The following is a 14,771-nucleotide window of genomic DNA, read 5'->3' on the forward strand; positions in this document are numbered from 1 at the left end:
CCTGTTTATTAAAGAAATCTTTAATTTGAACATATGCAGCAGACTGCCAGTAAAGGTGCACATGCTCTGTAAACATCTGTGCACGCATTTATTCTGGTGCTCCTCATAAACATGATCTCACAGCTATTACTCATGTGAGGCTGCATTTAAATGAGAGTGTCTGCTGTTGAGCAGTGGTTGAATATTGGTCTGAATAAATTATGGGCACAGTAACTTTGAGTAATCCACATTTTAATGTAATACAAGAAATTTTTTGCAGGCATTTCTCTTCAGATATCCCCAGTAATTTTTGTCACTGTCCAGAGTAGGATGAGTGCTCAAATTCCTGTGTTGAGTACGATTACCAGTTTCACATGAGAGTTTTGTGAATGTGCATCTCTATATCTTCATCTTTATTTTTTTTTTGTGTGGTAACAGTTATTTTCTGACTGAAAACTGCTGGAAATACTTCTATGAATGTCTACAGATGTATATATATGATTGAATAGTAGGGTATTTGTATGACCTAATTATAAACCACTGACCTATCTGACTACTGTCATCTGTGTTGGGGAGGAGAATTGTATTTTAGAAAATGTTCAGGTTCTAAACTAAGATTTTGTTTCTGCTCTGTGTCTTTCATGAGGTGGACAGAGACTAATCCCATAACCTGGCCAATATTAGATGCTAGAGGATGCTGTATAAGAGTACTGTCACTGGTTTGTCTAAGGAGATGCAGCTGTGGAAAAATTTCCATATGCTGTAGGAGTATAATAAGCATCCAGATGTCTAATCCTTGTTATTTTTCTGAGGAGTAAATAACTTAGATTTTGATAATTTGTGCATAGGTCTTAGAACCAGTTGTATGACTGCTGAAAGAGCTAATATGTTTTATGGTTTGGATTTTTTGTTTTCAGGAGGTAATTCCTTATCATCTCTCCACATCTCCCATTCTGTCTGAGGGGACTGCCTTAATGGAATCCCAGCTGAAGAGGAATTCCATAGACAGGATACGAAGCCTGGACACCAATGCATCCTCACAAGTCCTGTCCCAAGCCCACGGATCCCAGCCTTCTACTGAAACATCTCCAGTCTGTAGCTCTGTCAAAAAAAGGAGGAAGAAGAGGAGGAAGTCAACTCATAAAATAGACAGTTTAAAAAGAGAAGACACACATGGAGACACATCAGAGGATGAAGACATGTTTCCCATAGAGATTAGCTCAGAGGAAGAAAAGGAGCCGTTGGACAATTCAAGGTGTCATAGTGGAACTGAGATATGTCATGAGAACCTGGGTTAATGTTCCAGTCCATGCCTTCTAGCAGTGATTTTTAAGTCAGAACATATGGCTGATGGAGGTGTTACTTTGAAAACAAAGCTTTAGGCTAGAAAGCTATTGGGAATGTTAGTAATGAAAGTAATGAAAATGACATTAAAAGCATAAGATTCCTCTGTGGTGTTGTGAACTAGATGGCTTGAATTAGATAACATTTCTTTATCTCCTTTTAGTTCAGGTTATACTAATTCTCTGTGACAGGGTTTGTTAGCTGAGGTATATGAAAATTCAGTAATCAAGTATGTTTTTTAAATGTCACTTCTTCCCCCCTGTTTAGGATCCCTGTTCCAGATGTGCTTGTTGATGATGTATCTGACATAAAGGCTCCTGCAGTTTCTGTGCTTTCTCAGTCTGCACCTTATCCTCATTCAGATGGAGAATGGTCACCTCTTCAAAGGTACTTTTCCTGATACTGCAATTCTAGATAGTACCCTAATTTTAATTTCTCCATTAATGTCTTCTATGTGAGTACTATATGAAGTCTTACTAAAGGTTTTGATATCAAACATAGTCAGTGACCATTATTAGGTGAATGCTTTTATATTTACAATAATAGTGTACCAAAAACATCAGGTTGGCTTTGTCCTTGATGCAGCAAATGGATACATAAAAATGCAGGTCCACAAATTCTGAAGAATATTTTTATCTGTTAATGTCACTGTTTGCACATAAATACTGTAGAAAAGATGAATGTTTTGTGAAATCTGAATATTTGCCTGATGCACACACTCTGGGCTGCAGTCAATGTAGGTTTATAAGTCTTCAGTATTTTGAGTGTAAGTATTTTAAGAATTTCCCAAATACGAATTAATATATAAAAATAAGATTTTTTTTAACAAATATGAGCTTTTCATGTTGCTTTTAATATAGATATGATATATTTACTGTTTAAAAAGAGCACCTACAGTAATTTGCTTACTTTTTTCTGTATGTGTATTTGTGTGCATATGTATATGTGCTTTCATGTCAAAGCACAGCAGTTTGGACCTCCCTTTTGTGTCTGTCAGAAAGGGATAATTTTTTGCTTGATGCATTGCACTATATTCCAGTTAGGTCTGTGTGTGTGTGCCCCATGCATGTGTGTTCCATGTCCCCCATGCAGACTGCTGGAGTGCAGCAATATTCACAAGACCTTGTCCTAAGAAGGCTAATCTCAATATTCTGCCCCTGTAGTGGAGGGACAGAGGAAGGGAGCATGAGGAGATTATTTCAGGGTAGTGGCTAAATTGAACTGTTTTGAATTGCATTCTGGAAGAAACGTTCTCCAGTGCCTGTAAAGCTTAATGTGATTGGCTTCACCAGGCTGCTGATAGCATTTGTCAATACCCTGCCCTTTCGATGCCTTTTGGAACTGTGTGTTCTGTTTGTTTCTTGATTGCAGTATCCTGGAGTTTGAAAACTCTCAATGTAAATTCAGCTTTTGTGTAACTAATGCACAAAGAGTTTATGGCAATCAGCACTTGTGAATATGACACCCTGTCTTTCTTTCTCCCAACATGCTCTGCTGCCCAGTAAGGCTATATAGATTGTACAGGGCAAACCACTCTCCTCACTGTTCCAGCAGATGGAGGCCTATCTAACTCTTGTCCTCAACAATCTTCTCATTTTTCTCTTCCAGACAGGTAGAACAGTTGTCTGCCCTCTCTTCTGGACTGTTTTTTAATCCTTTTAACACTTTAATACACCTTTAACACAGTAAGACTATGTGAACTGCTGTTGAGTTTATAACTGTACTGTACTTATTGCTAACCTAGACACTTTGAAAGTGACATTGGAAACCACTTTCACTGCTTGCTTCTTTGTGTGCATTGAGTAGAGGTAAGTTGCCTTGATGAATCATCAATTGAAAGAGGATGGCTGATACAAAATCATGTCAGTGAAAGCCTGGCTTAAAAATCAAGTTCATGAAGATGATAAAAACCCCAAAAAGGAGGAACTTAGCTAGTGAATGCATTCCTCTAAAGACTAACATTTACACATAGATTTTTACAATCAGTGTGCATTTTAATGATATTTTTATCCCATGGTTTTCCTGAGTTCTTTGCTTGTGCATAGATTGCTAAAGTAAAAGCAAAACAAAAACCTCAGAGATTAAGTGAGCAATAAAAAATGCAAATCTTGTAATAGGAGAAGCCCAGTGCCAAAAGAACACTTCTCTTCTTTGTTCCATGGTTTGGGAGGGGGGAAAGAATTTCTGTATGTTGGATTGCAACAAGGGGGAAAACCTTGCAGAGTAAAGGTGGCACAGTAGATAAGGCATCTTGGTTCAGAAGACTGAGACTAAGCCTTTGCAGTAGTGTAGGACTCCTCTTTTCCACAGACTGGATACAGACACTCTCAGTGTTACCTTAAATTCAAGAAGTCTCAAGATTCTGCAGTCAAGCTGTTTCACTCCATTAAGTCAGTGGAGAGAGGTCACAGCAACATTAAAAATTTTAAAGTAGTAGAGTATGGCCTCTATAATTCTCCATTGATGCAGGCTAAATTAGTCATTGTTTATGTCAACACAGTTGTCATACAGGGTGCCTAAAGCCATATCAAAAGTCATAATCCTGAGGTTTTCCCATCTTCTAGGTCTGCCCTCTTTAATCTGACCATGTTGCAGCACCAAGTCAAAGTGAGATCCTGGGATATTCAGAACTGCTGTCCTGCATGTTCTGATGGCAAGGAAGGGCAGGAGCAGAGGTTGGGATGGAGCAGTGATGTGCTCTGGGTGGCTCCATGAGCTTTGCTCTGGTGTTAACCTGCCTTACAGACTAGATAGACATTTAAAGTGCTATAGCAACTTGTCTGAGTGAGGCTTTGTGTTTGCAGCTGTTGAAATAAGAAATGCTTGGTGGGACTTTCAGCATTTTTTCCCCCCCTCTGTGTGAAATAAGGAATGCTATTATGGCTACTTAAGAGGAGGTTCAGAGGCTCTCAGCTGTGACATGTGCATGATGTAGGCCTCTTTCCTTCTGATCTACTTTATCACAGGTATTTTTCATTCTCCACAAGACAGGACTTTTTCTCAGGTCACATTGCTGCTTTTTCAGGGATCTCTTTGCTTCCAGTGGGAAGCACTGCAAAGATCATTGTTGTCTGTTAGGCTGAACTGCCAGCTACAGGTCAGGTTCCTTGTTCATTGTTATTAGATTAGATTAAGTGCAGTCATAGCTGCTAAGGAATACATAGGACTGTGACACAAATATTCAGCATCTATGGGATATGAATCAGAGATGCTGATCTAAATATTTGAAGTTTCCCTTCCTTCTTGTGAACTGTTGACAGGATGGGTGGCTCTGGTTTGATCTGCAGTATGTCAGCAATCTCTGCAAGGCAAGGAAATTTCAGCTGGGCTGAGTCAGGGCATAACTTGAGGACATAGGAACTGCAACACATAGTTCAGCCCAAGGCAAACCGGATCATTGGGCAGCAGTTGCAGCAAGAGCCTTCACAGAGTAGAACTCTGCCTGCTTTAGCATACACACATATGTGAGTGCTGTATTTCCAGAACTTCCATTGTGTCACTGAGAATATAAATCAGGTGCTGAGTAACAGCTCAGGCTCTTCTCCACTCAGCTTTGTGTACCAGGGAGATGTATTTTCAGGGAAAATTATAGAGAAGACCAGGTTCCGCTCCACCCCAAATCTGTTTTCCTACTGCAAAATGCAGAGGTTCTACCCAAGCTGAATCAATACCTCTGTTCTCTCAGGGTGTCTGAGTAAGTGAACATGGGCTCAATAAAGACAGTCTGGAGATTTTTCTAAGTAAACAGTAAGTATCTTGGAGGTTAAAATGTCTATAGTGCACACAGGAAGGCATGAAGTGACAAGGCTTCCTTATATCTAGATATTTTAGGCTTAAAGCAGCAGTAGGAGCATTATTGCCTACTGAGATTTTCTGAAGTGCTAAGGCTACTCCAAGGTTTCAATGGCCTCTAAGTATGAAATATTCTGCAAATCCTACAAACTTTTCAGTGGGAGATTTAGAAGTTGCTGAAAAACCCAGTAAGCATTTCTTGCATCCTTAGAGCTTGGAAATACTTCTAAAATTGCACTATATTGATTCCTTCATCTGTCAAATTATAGGTTATACCCTACGGGCTGATAAAAAATTGAAATTCTTAGGCCCAAAAAGATGGGTTATAAATTTTATAATTTAATTAGGTAACATAAATATCTGTAGCTGAAAGGTCCTAGTGTTTGTCCATATTCAAATTGTATTTTACTGCATAGATGAAAGCAGTGAATGGTGTGATAATTAGGTTGCTGTTATTTCAGATGTGAATGTGAAGCAATTATTTTGCTGTGACCAGTGAATTCCCTACCAGCTGGCTCTACAGAACATTGAAAAAGGGAGACTTTACAACACCTTCCAGTAGCTAAAAGGGATAGGGACTTTTCATAGGGACATATAGTGACAGGATAGGGAGCAATGGCTTTAAACTGAAAGCTTGGACTTTTGGCAAGAAATTCCTCACTGTGAAGGTGTTGAGGCTCTGGGACAGGTTGCAATGAAAATTTGTGGATACCCCATCCCTGGAAGTGTTCAAGACCAGGCTGGATGTGGCTTTGAGCAAACTTGTCTCATGGCAGGGTGGTTGGACGAGATGATTCCTTCCAACCCAAACTATTCTATGATTCTATCTTTATATAAATTCTTCATGCTTGATTTATTCTTTATCTTTTTATGAATAAACTGAATATCCAAACGAGCTTAACTCTTTCACAGAATTGTAGAATCACAGAATTATTTAGGTTGGAAGGGACCTTAAAGATTATCTTGTTCCAACCCTCCTGCTATGGGCAGGGACATCTTCCACCAGACCAGGTTATTCAGAGCCCCATTCAGTCTGGTCCTCAGGGATGGGAAGTTCACAACTTCTTTGGGCAACCTTTGCCAGTTCCTCAGCTTTTTGTCCACAAGCACCCTCAAGAAATTCTTCCCAGGGCTGCTCTCAGTTCATTCTCTGCCCAGCCTGTATTGGGATTGCCTCAACTCAGGCATAGCACTGGCCCTGTTGAACTTCATTGCATTAGGCACTTCATGAGATGTAAGCCTTTTGTTTTTGAGAATGAAAGTAACTCAGTTTGGACCTTTGATTTAGAATGTTACAGATTCTTTTACTGCTTTTAGTTTTTAAATCAGGATTGGATGAGTATACCAAGACATGTTGTGTCTCAGTTAAAAAATGCAGGCTTTCTTCAGGAGGTTCTGGGGGAAATTCTATGACCTGTGTTATGCAGAAAGGCTGAGCAGATAATCTGAATTTTTCCTTCTGTCCTTAAAATCAATGATTCATTATTTATTAATGACTGACTTGACATCACATTCTTGACTTCACCACACTAAAAATATGCTAAAAGCTGATAATTTACTAATTAATTTATAAATATTTATTATCAAGTAATTATCAAAACAAACAGTTAGAGATGTTTCAACTCTCAAGTTCTTTGTGTAGCTCTCCTGATGTTTTCCTTACAAACATCCATCCAATGGTTGAATTGAACAAGTTAGAAAGGAGTCAACTGGATTTCTTAAAGTATTACTTAGTCAGGTTAAGGTGTCTTGTGAGTAATTTCTGCACTTTGCATACATTATAACAATACTAACTTCTATTCATCTGATGCTGCTGGTATCATCCACATTCTTTTTTCCATGCAGAAAACCAAAACTCCTCCTGAAATGTTCATGTCCAGTGTTCTTGTTCTATCTCTTTCAGCTTCTCAAATACTTCTTCTCTGACAGCACTTACTGAAAAAGGGATAAGATCTCTGAATGCCAGTGAAAGAGGATCCTGAGCAGTTTAAACTATTTTTCTATGCTTTCATACCTTCAGTTGGCTTTTGATTATTTCAGTCTTCAGTTCCTTGTATTGGTGGACATCAGTTTGGAAAGCACTTAGTGCACTGTGGTTACTTTTGCTTTTGTAATATTTTCTGGTTTTCTTTAGCCCATCAGATTCACGTCCTCCTACTCCTCAGAGTGACTCAGAATTAGTCAGTAAACCTACAGACAGAAGTGGATTGAAGGATAATCCCCACATGCACTGGGCATGGGGAGAGCTACCCCAGGCTGCAAAGGTATACAACCTAAGTTCTTTAATTTCTGCTAGCATCTCTCATGCTTTAGTAGGGCACATGTGCTTAGTCTACTGCAGACTGATGAAGAGGAAATGGATCCTGGTTTTACAAAAAATTATAGTGTTTTATGTAAGACAATTGAATCTTACTCTGTAGGAGGTATAGGAAAGTACCTTATGGCATGCATATTCTCAATACTGATGATATACAGTAGAAAATTAAGAAGTGCCTGAGACCCAGTCTTGTAAAAATTAGAAGATTAAAAACAGAAAAAATCAAACCTGAAGTCCTTTGGTAAATCACTGAAATTCATAGATGATCTTAAATGGAAATTAAGTGCTTGGTATTAGCAGTCTTATTCATGAAAATGGGCTGCTTCAGTACAAAAACATCCAGAGATACCTGTGGCTCTGTATCTGTGGATGTGCAGACGTGCTGTTCTCTTGGCTGATAGGACTGGCTCGGTGCCTGTCTTCCTCCTGGAGCTGTTTGTCCCAGTTAGGTGTGGGATCTGCAGCCGGCAGCGTTGTTTCCAGTGCTGCACAGAAACCGTGGGCAGCTGCCCGTGCTGCAGGCTGGCCAGGTGCTGGCTGGCTCCTTGTGATAACTCCTGTGGAGTCACAGCATTCCCTCTGAAAGGGGAGCCTGAGGGTTTACACATGCACCAGGGTATGAGAAGTAGAGGTCAGGTTTCAGTGGAATACTGCAACTCTGGGGGCTGGGATGGAGCAGAGTTTGGCACCTCTTGCTGAAGGCTGGCTTCTCTGCAGAAAGAACTGCGGGAGAAATGGGCTCACACACAGTATAAAGAGGAAAAATTGCTGCTTTGCAGGCCAAGGAAGTGGGCATCCTGTTCAGAAAGACTTCTGTGTTCTGGTGATGGCAACAGAATTATAGTGGCACTATTGTAATTTATTGTAGTTAATTCCCTGTTGGTAATTAGTGAAAAAAGAAGGGGTGGGAATCCAGAATTCTTAATTTCTTTGGAGGAGCTCTGGCCTCTTCTTTAATGTGCCAGTGGTGAGCTGTCTCATTAGCTCTGCACTATTCTCCTATCTGTGTGTATTACAAGAAATTTGGGAGCTATTTTCTGCTCAAAGAGAAGTGATTTAGGTGCACAGGTCCATGCAGAAGTTCCAAATTGTCATTTGCAGTCTATAATGGAGGGTTTCCTGCTAGGAAATTTAGGGATTTTTTTTTTTTATCCTAGTCACGCACCCTGGTGTGTGTTGCAAATATTACTCTCAGAGGCTTTTCTGTCTGCAGTCCCTATGTCCCTAGTCAAGCTAATCTGATCTCGCCAGACCTGAACTGGGAGTCATACTTTGGCTGCTGTTGAACTTCATGGAAGAGTTGTTTGTTTGCTATGACATGAGGGTTGTAGCAGCTGTGCGGCTGCTGCTGTAGTTCAGTTCCTCTCTGTCCCTCTGTAAGAACACTTTCTGTCTCACACTCAGAGAAGATCTGGAATTGTTCCTATAAAGTGATTTAAATTCTAAATCTGGGGTTTAGATGGTGTTCTGGTGCCTGAGACCATCTTGACTGTGCAAGGAGTCCAGTCTGCACCACCTTCTTTTGTTTGTCAGGTCTACCTTCTGAGGGAAACCCAGGATTTTCACACGAAGAGAGGAAGACAGGGTGGGAGGTGGGATGTACAGGTGAATGGAAAATAAAGACTCTAAAGCACATTGCAGAACAAATTTTTCCTTGCCCCAAGATGCAAATGAATTTTGCAGAAACACACAGCAGAGAGGTCTTTTGCATATTGTAGTCTCTATCTCAGTGGTGGCTTTCTGCTGTAGTTGGTCATCTTGACAGTCTGATCTCATTGGAGTGAACAGAACAGGTTAAACTCTGGCTGTTGTATTTTTAAAGAGCTTTTCTTTGTACTAATCTGTTTAATTTTCCTCACAGGCCAGTTCTCTGCTCAAAGCAAAGGAACCCAGCGTGGCAGATGTAAATCCTTCTGAGAGCACTCACTTTCGGGTCATCCAAAGTTCTCCTGTAGAGGAGCTTAACACAGTGTCTCCTCTGCCTGCCCTTGGACAAGCAGATGCAGCAGCTGCTGATGAAAGTGAGCCCTTACCAGCTGAGACAAATAAGGCAGAGTCAGAGCTGCCAGGAACAGCTGAACCCCCATTACCTGAAAATGAAGAAATAAAGCAAGCTGCAGCTTGCTCAGCCCAACCAACTGGCAAGACGGATTCCCCTTCCAGAAAGAAAGGTAAAGCTGTTGATCCTGTGCTTTTATATGCATAATTTTATTTTCAAATTTCATGGTGATAAAGCATCTTATTGCCATATAAATTAATCTGTGCCCTGAAGGCACTTTCAGATCAGGAAAGGAGTAAGCTTGGGAATGAGCCTTCAAAGCCTGAATTGTGCATCAGGCTGTTCACATGAGATATATACTAGAAGATTCTTCTTGGTCTGAAGTTTTTGGCAACATCTAGCATGTGAGCAAGACTACAAAACTTGCTCCATTTGACAGATTCAGGGATTTCACTTTTATGTATAAGTAGACTGTAGATCTGCTGGTTCACCTGAATGATGTGTTGCTGGTAATTCTGGAAACTCTCTGTTCTAGTACAAAGTTGTAGTATGTCTTTTGCACAATGAACATATTTACCATAAAATAAGGTGCTTTTGTTTTACATGCTTTTCAGTTCTGTGGGGTACATGTCCTGTCCTGAATATGTGAAAAATAACCTCATCTGCTTTTCTATCCTAATTTCTGGGCTCTATTTCCATAGTATTTTGTAACAAATGAACAAGTGGTACAGTCTTCACATGAAATTTATTTGCTTACTAATGTTCTGTTTTAGAGCACTGATTATTCAATAATTATGTAAGCTCTATATAAGCCTCGTTTGTGCAGCTGCTTTTTAATCAGTAAACATACAAGTTTCTTGCCCTCCTCCCCCTGCATTCCACTGTCTTTGAAAACAAAAAAAAATTATTTTTCTCTGCTTACTATTCAGTCCTTGTATAGATTTTCTGATTGCTTTTGTGATGCTTGGTGTTGGAAATAGGGACAGTGAGAAGTTGTGGGTTTCAGAATGAATTCCCAGTTAGGTTTTGGCCTTACAGTGGTTATTTATCTAGGTGTAATGGCCAGTGGTGCCTCTGTGTTGGTCCTAGTGACAGGCCTAGAAGGGGTGTGTTGTCCCCTACAGTGGTGCACGTGCACACACAACACATCAGCTGTAGATACTTATAAGTGACTTGTCTCCATAACAAGTCAGTTATAGTGTGTTAATGACTATATTTTGTCTGTTATTTCTCTTTTTCAAGGGGGGATGAAAGATTAAATGTTTTGACTGTGATAACACGCCTATGCTAAAACTTAAAATGTTTTCCTTTGCTGTTTGGCTCTGATGCCCACTGACTTCTGATTCTCAGTGATTTTGTCTGGGATAGGGAGTCTTTGGCATGTCTCAAAACTAGTCCTCTGCTGTCCCATTTTATTAATTCATAGTTTGAACAATGTATAAAAAGTATTTATTTTGAAGTTTTTTGGCAGTATCATTTTGTACAAATACAATTCACAAACTATTATAACTTTCTGTTTTCTCAATCTTAAAATGAATAGCTAAACAGTAATAACAGCTCTGGATTGTTACTTAGAATATATTAATTAATAAGCTTATTTGTTCTGTCCCTTACAGACAAAAGGAGCCGACATCTTGGTGCTGATGGTGTATATTTAGATGACCTCACTGACATGGATCCAGAAGTTGCTGCACTTTATTTCCCCAAAAAGTATAAGTCCTTTGCTTTTATTTTTACTTTTTTAAAGAGCTCTTTTCACCTTTCATATTTAGATCAAACTCTTCGTTGCCAGCTAGATAAGACTTCTTTTTCAGTGTTCAAGCAGAGATGAAGGCAGAAGGAAAGTAAAATTTTGGAGAGAGAAATAGTAGAACTTTTGGAAGGTGCTGCATTTGGGCCTGAGGAAAGTGCTTGCAGCTGGTTTTCTGTTTTGGTCAATTAAGCATCATGTATTGATTGTGGATGGTTATGTAATATACACTGATGTTTGTGAGTGTTACATGTCCTGGGAGAGCAGTTGGCCTTGGGATATATTTATCCCCATGTCCTGGCTTATTACCGTAAAGAGCATATGTTACTGTTAACAATAGTAGCAGAAAATTATTGCTCTAATGTTGCTTTACTGTGGTTGATTCACCTATAAATATGAATGTGATAAATAATCTTTGGAAGATGCACGACAGTTACATATGAAAATACTGCACCCTGAACATACAATTTCCAGCTAGTTCTGATCTTCATTGGACCCTCTTGTAACATTTATAGTTCTCTTTCAACATATACTCTAGTCACTTGATGAAAGTCATTGAGTAACAACTAAAGTAGCTTGTCTACTTTGTTTTTCTTTTTTTGCTTGCTTAAACTCAGCTGCTGTAATATTAGCATTTCAGTAAGGCTGAGAAGGATTAGTTATATGAGGAAAATGTTAGATTGAAAATTTCTTTCTCAAATGCATGCATATAAATCTGGAGTGGAAAGCAGTTTGATGAACTTGCAGTTTGTAATAATGATCTCATCACATTTTAAGTGAGTGTAACAGTTTATTGTTTCTGAAAATTTGAATCCTAGTAGTTTACATGTAGAGTGTTTTATTTATATATACATGACACATAAATACACAAACATACACATTATTTGTTTGGGTTTAGCTATCAGTTTATATAATTAATATAAATTAAGTAATAAACTTATATGCTTATTCTTGCTCCTGTGTGGAAATAATTCTGCTAAACTCTGCTTATTGTACTGTTATTTTGTCTGCTAAGATTTTACAGTTTATTGTCTTATTTTCTTAGCTCTTATAACTAAGTGAAGCTGTGATTTTGCATGCCTAGTTAGGCAAGTAAGTAGAAGCAATCTAGTATTGGAGGGCACATGAGCCCTATAGTAGTTTGTTTTGTTTTGCTATAAAATTTAAACAAAGGTTTTTCTTTTTTTCTCTTTTTTATTTTTTTTTTCCTAATCGTGTGTCACAGTGCTTGTTAAAGGGAGTGAATTTGGGAATGAAGAGTGAATTCCAGATCTTTCTTTTCCAGTGGGGATAATGCCCAAAGCAAGAACACGGCCGATGTGGGGCCACGGCCAGCCAGCCACTCTCCGCAGTCTGTTGGGAGCTCAGGTGTTGACAGTGGGGCTGAAAGCACCTCGGATGGAATTCGGGATTTGCCTTCCATCGCCATTTCTCTCTGCGGAGGCCTTACTGAGAACAAAGAGATAACCAAAGGTACAGGATGACTCTGAGTTGCAGACGTGCTGGCAGCTGGGTTTGAGCTTCCCAGCCTGAGGCTGCAGAGCCCTCCTGTGGCTGTGCTCGGCACTGAGTTGAGAAGATAAATTCTGGCTATGTAATGATAAACTTCCTAGAACTTCTCATGATTTTTAACACATTTGAACAATCCACTATATGTGAAAATTTGTGAAAGTATTTTATTGGTGTTTTTTCTTCCTGATAGTGCTATGTTTTGTATCACAGTAGTGTTAATGATTCTTTTGCCACTTAGTACAGTATATAGCTAGGAAATTCACAGCTGTTGGAGTCAGGAGTGAAACAGGTGGCCCATAAACGAGGACATGAGGAGAAGGGGTTGAAAAGTTTAACCTGATTCCTGCCCTACCTCCAGTTTCTTGTGTACCTTTTAGATAAATCACAATACTTTGTGCCTTAAACTTACAGTGGCATAATGTAAAAATAAATGTGTTAAGACTTGCACTTTCTGCAGTAATGTGCATCATAAAATCATATGAGCCTGACTGCTCAAAAGCTACTTATTAAAACATTTCAAATACTTGGTGATTTATTTGAGTCATACTGTCATCTGAATCACTTGTAAATTATGTAGTTTTTCTAAAAGGAGATTTTCCTCCCTCACAGTTCCATCCCTGAGCTTACACTTTAGGTTGTATTTTGAAAGGAAAGACACTCAGAAACAAAGAAACCCTCATCTTCTGATATTGAGAGTCTCTGAACAACTTGTTTCCATATTGCAATTATATCTCAGCACCCTTGTAATGAATGTGATACCAGTGTGTCTGAGAGGTGCTGAGAGGTTTAGGTTGGCCCATCTCAGGCATCTATAAATGCATGCTTTACAAATGTAACTTCTTTCCCCCACAGAAGAATTCTTAGAACATGCAGTAACATATCAGCAGTTTGTGGACAATCCTGCTATCATTGATGACCCTAACCTTGTGGTTAAGATTGGAAATAAGTAAGTATATCAGAAAAAAAAAATACAGTTGTAACAAAGACACTTCTTTGTCACTTCAGTGCATTACATCAGTATAACTGTAGCTGAAAACCAGGTTTTGAATGTCTGTAGCTTGGATTCACCCAGAAACAGTCAACTCCCTAGTGAATTCAGGTCCTTCTACTTACCTTTCTTCCTTTGCATTGAAATGAAAGAGCAGTTTCAGATGACCTATTACAGCTAACTGACACAGTTTGAATTTCAAGAAGCTGTTACTAAATGCTAATAGTATTCACATTCAATTGACAGGGTAAAAATATAATATGATGTGAACTTGCTAAGGCTTGCCCTGAGCCAATTTGAATAATTAATATTTACAGGGATATGTCAGTCTGCTTGCAGTCACTCAGTTCCAAGCAGTTTTTTGTATATACTGAATATTTTGCTAATATGCCTCTATGGAGTCATTGCTTTTCAAGATTTGTCAAACTTTATCCACTGTGTATGGGGCTTCCATTTCTGCAAAGCTGAGACATTATTATTTTGTATGTTTATATTGTTGGCAGCAGGGCAGTGCTGTGGTCTAAGCCAGATGCAACTTTTTGGGAGGTCTTCTTTAACCTGAGAGTTCCTTGCACCTTGCAAACAGTGGTAGAGGAGAGATCACAGCTTTGTTCTGCACTTAGAGAGGTTTGACTACCCTTAGTTACAGACATGGCTCACTCAAGGCTGATGTACCAGGTAATAGCTTGTATAGTGTATGCTGCAGCCTCACACCTGACCCCCTCTGTGGTCTGAGGTGGACCACTCACTGCTTCCCTGACACTGTTCTCTGAATCTGATGGTAGTATCTGTCTGCCTACTGAATGTATTGGGAAGAGAAAGAGACCTTAGTGAGGATCTTAATGTCATAGTCTCTTAATGTTGTGTGAGCTTCATCTTCCCTAGACAGTGGATACAGTAATTGTGCTATTGTGTGCAACAAGAGTTGAGCCATGTTCAACACACAATAGGAGGAGCTTGACATCCTACTGACTACAGCCCCTAAGTTTTATGTGGTTCCTTAATGGAAAAACAATGGCTTATGCTGTGATAAAGAGGAATATAATAAGGAGTAATAAATAATAATATTAATCTAAATATATAAAATATA

The 14,771-nt window shown here is 39.2% G+C and overlaps 1 protein-coding gene across 5 annotated transcripts in view; it reads left to right on the forward strand.

The window, feature by feature from the left end:
- The window catches only part of LPIN1 (lipin 1), a 58,961-nt gene that overhangs the window by 19,980 nt on the left and 24,210 nt on the right, over nucleotides 1-14,771 (forward strand). For all 5 annotated transcript variants that reach the window (XM_015622121.2, XM_015622120.2, XM_015622123.2 and 2 more), the window contains exons 4-10: nucleotides 897-1,234; nucleotides 1,591-1,710; nucleotides 7,250-7,379; nucleotides 9,294-9,603; nucleotides 11,048-11,141; nucleotides 12,467-12,654; nucleotides 13,546-13,639. In XM_015622121.2, the coding sequence (XP_015477607.2) occupies nucleotides 897-1,234; nucleotides 1,591-1,710; nucleotides 7,250-7,379; nucleotides 9,294-9,603; nucleotides 11,048-11,141; nucleotides 12,467-12,654; nucleotides 13,546-13,639 (1,274 nt within the window). The remainder of the gene's footprint in view (nucleotides 1-896; nucleotides 1,235-1,590; nucleotides 1,711-7,249; nucleotides 7,380-9,293; nucleotides 9,604-11,047; nucleotides 11,142-12,466; nucleotides 12,655-13,545; nucleotides 13,640-14,771) is intronic.

This window comes from Parus major, chromosome 3 (assembly GCF_001522545.3).
Source record: "Parus major isolate Abel chromosome 3, Parus_major1.1, whole genome shotgun sequence".
In the NCBI taxonomy this organism is placed as follows: domain Eukaryota; kingdom Metazoa; phylum Chordata; class Aves; order Passeriformes; family Paridae; genus Parus; species Parus major.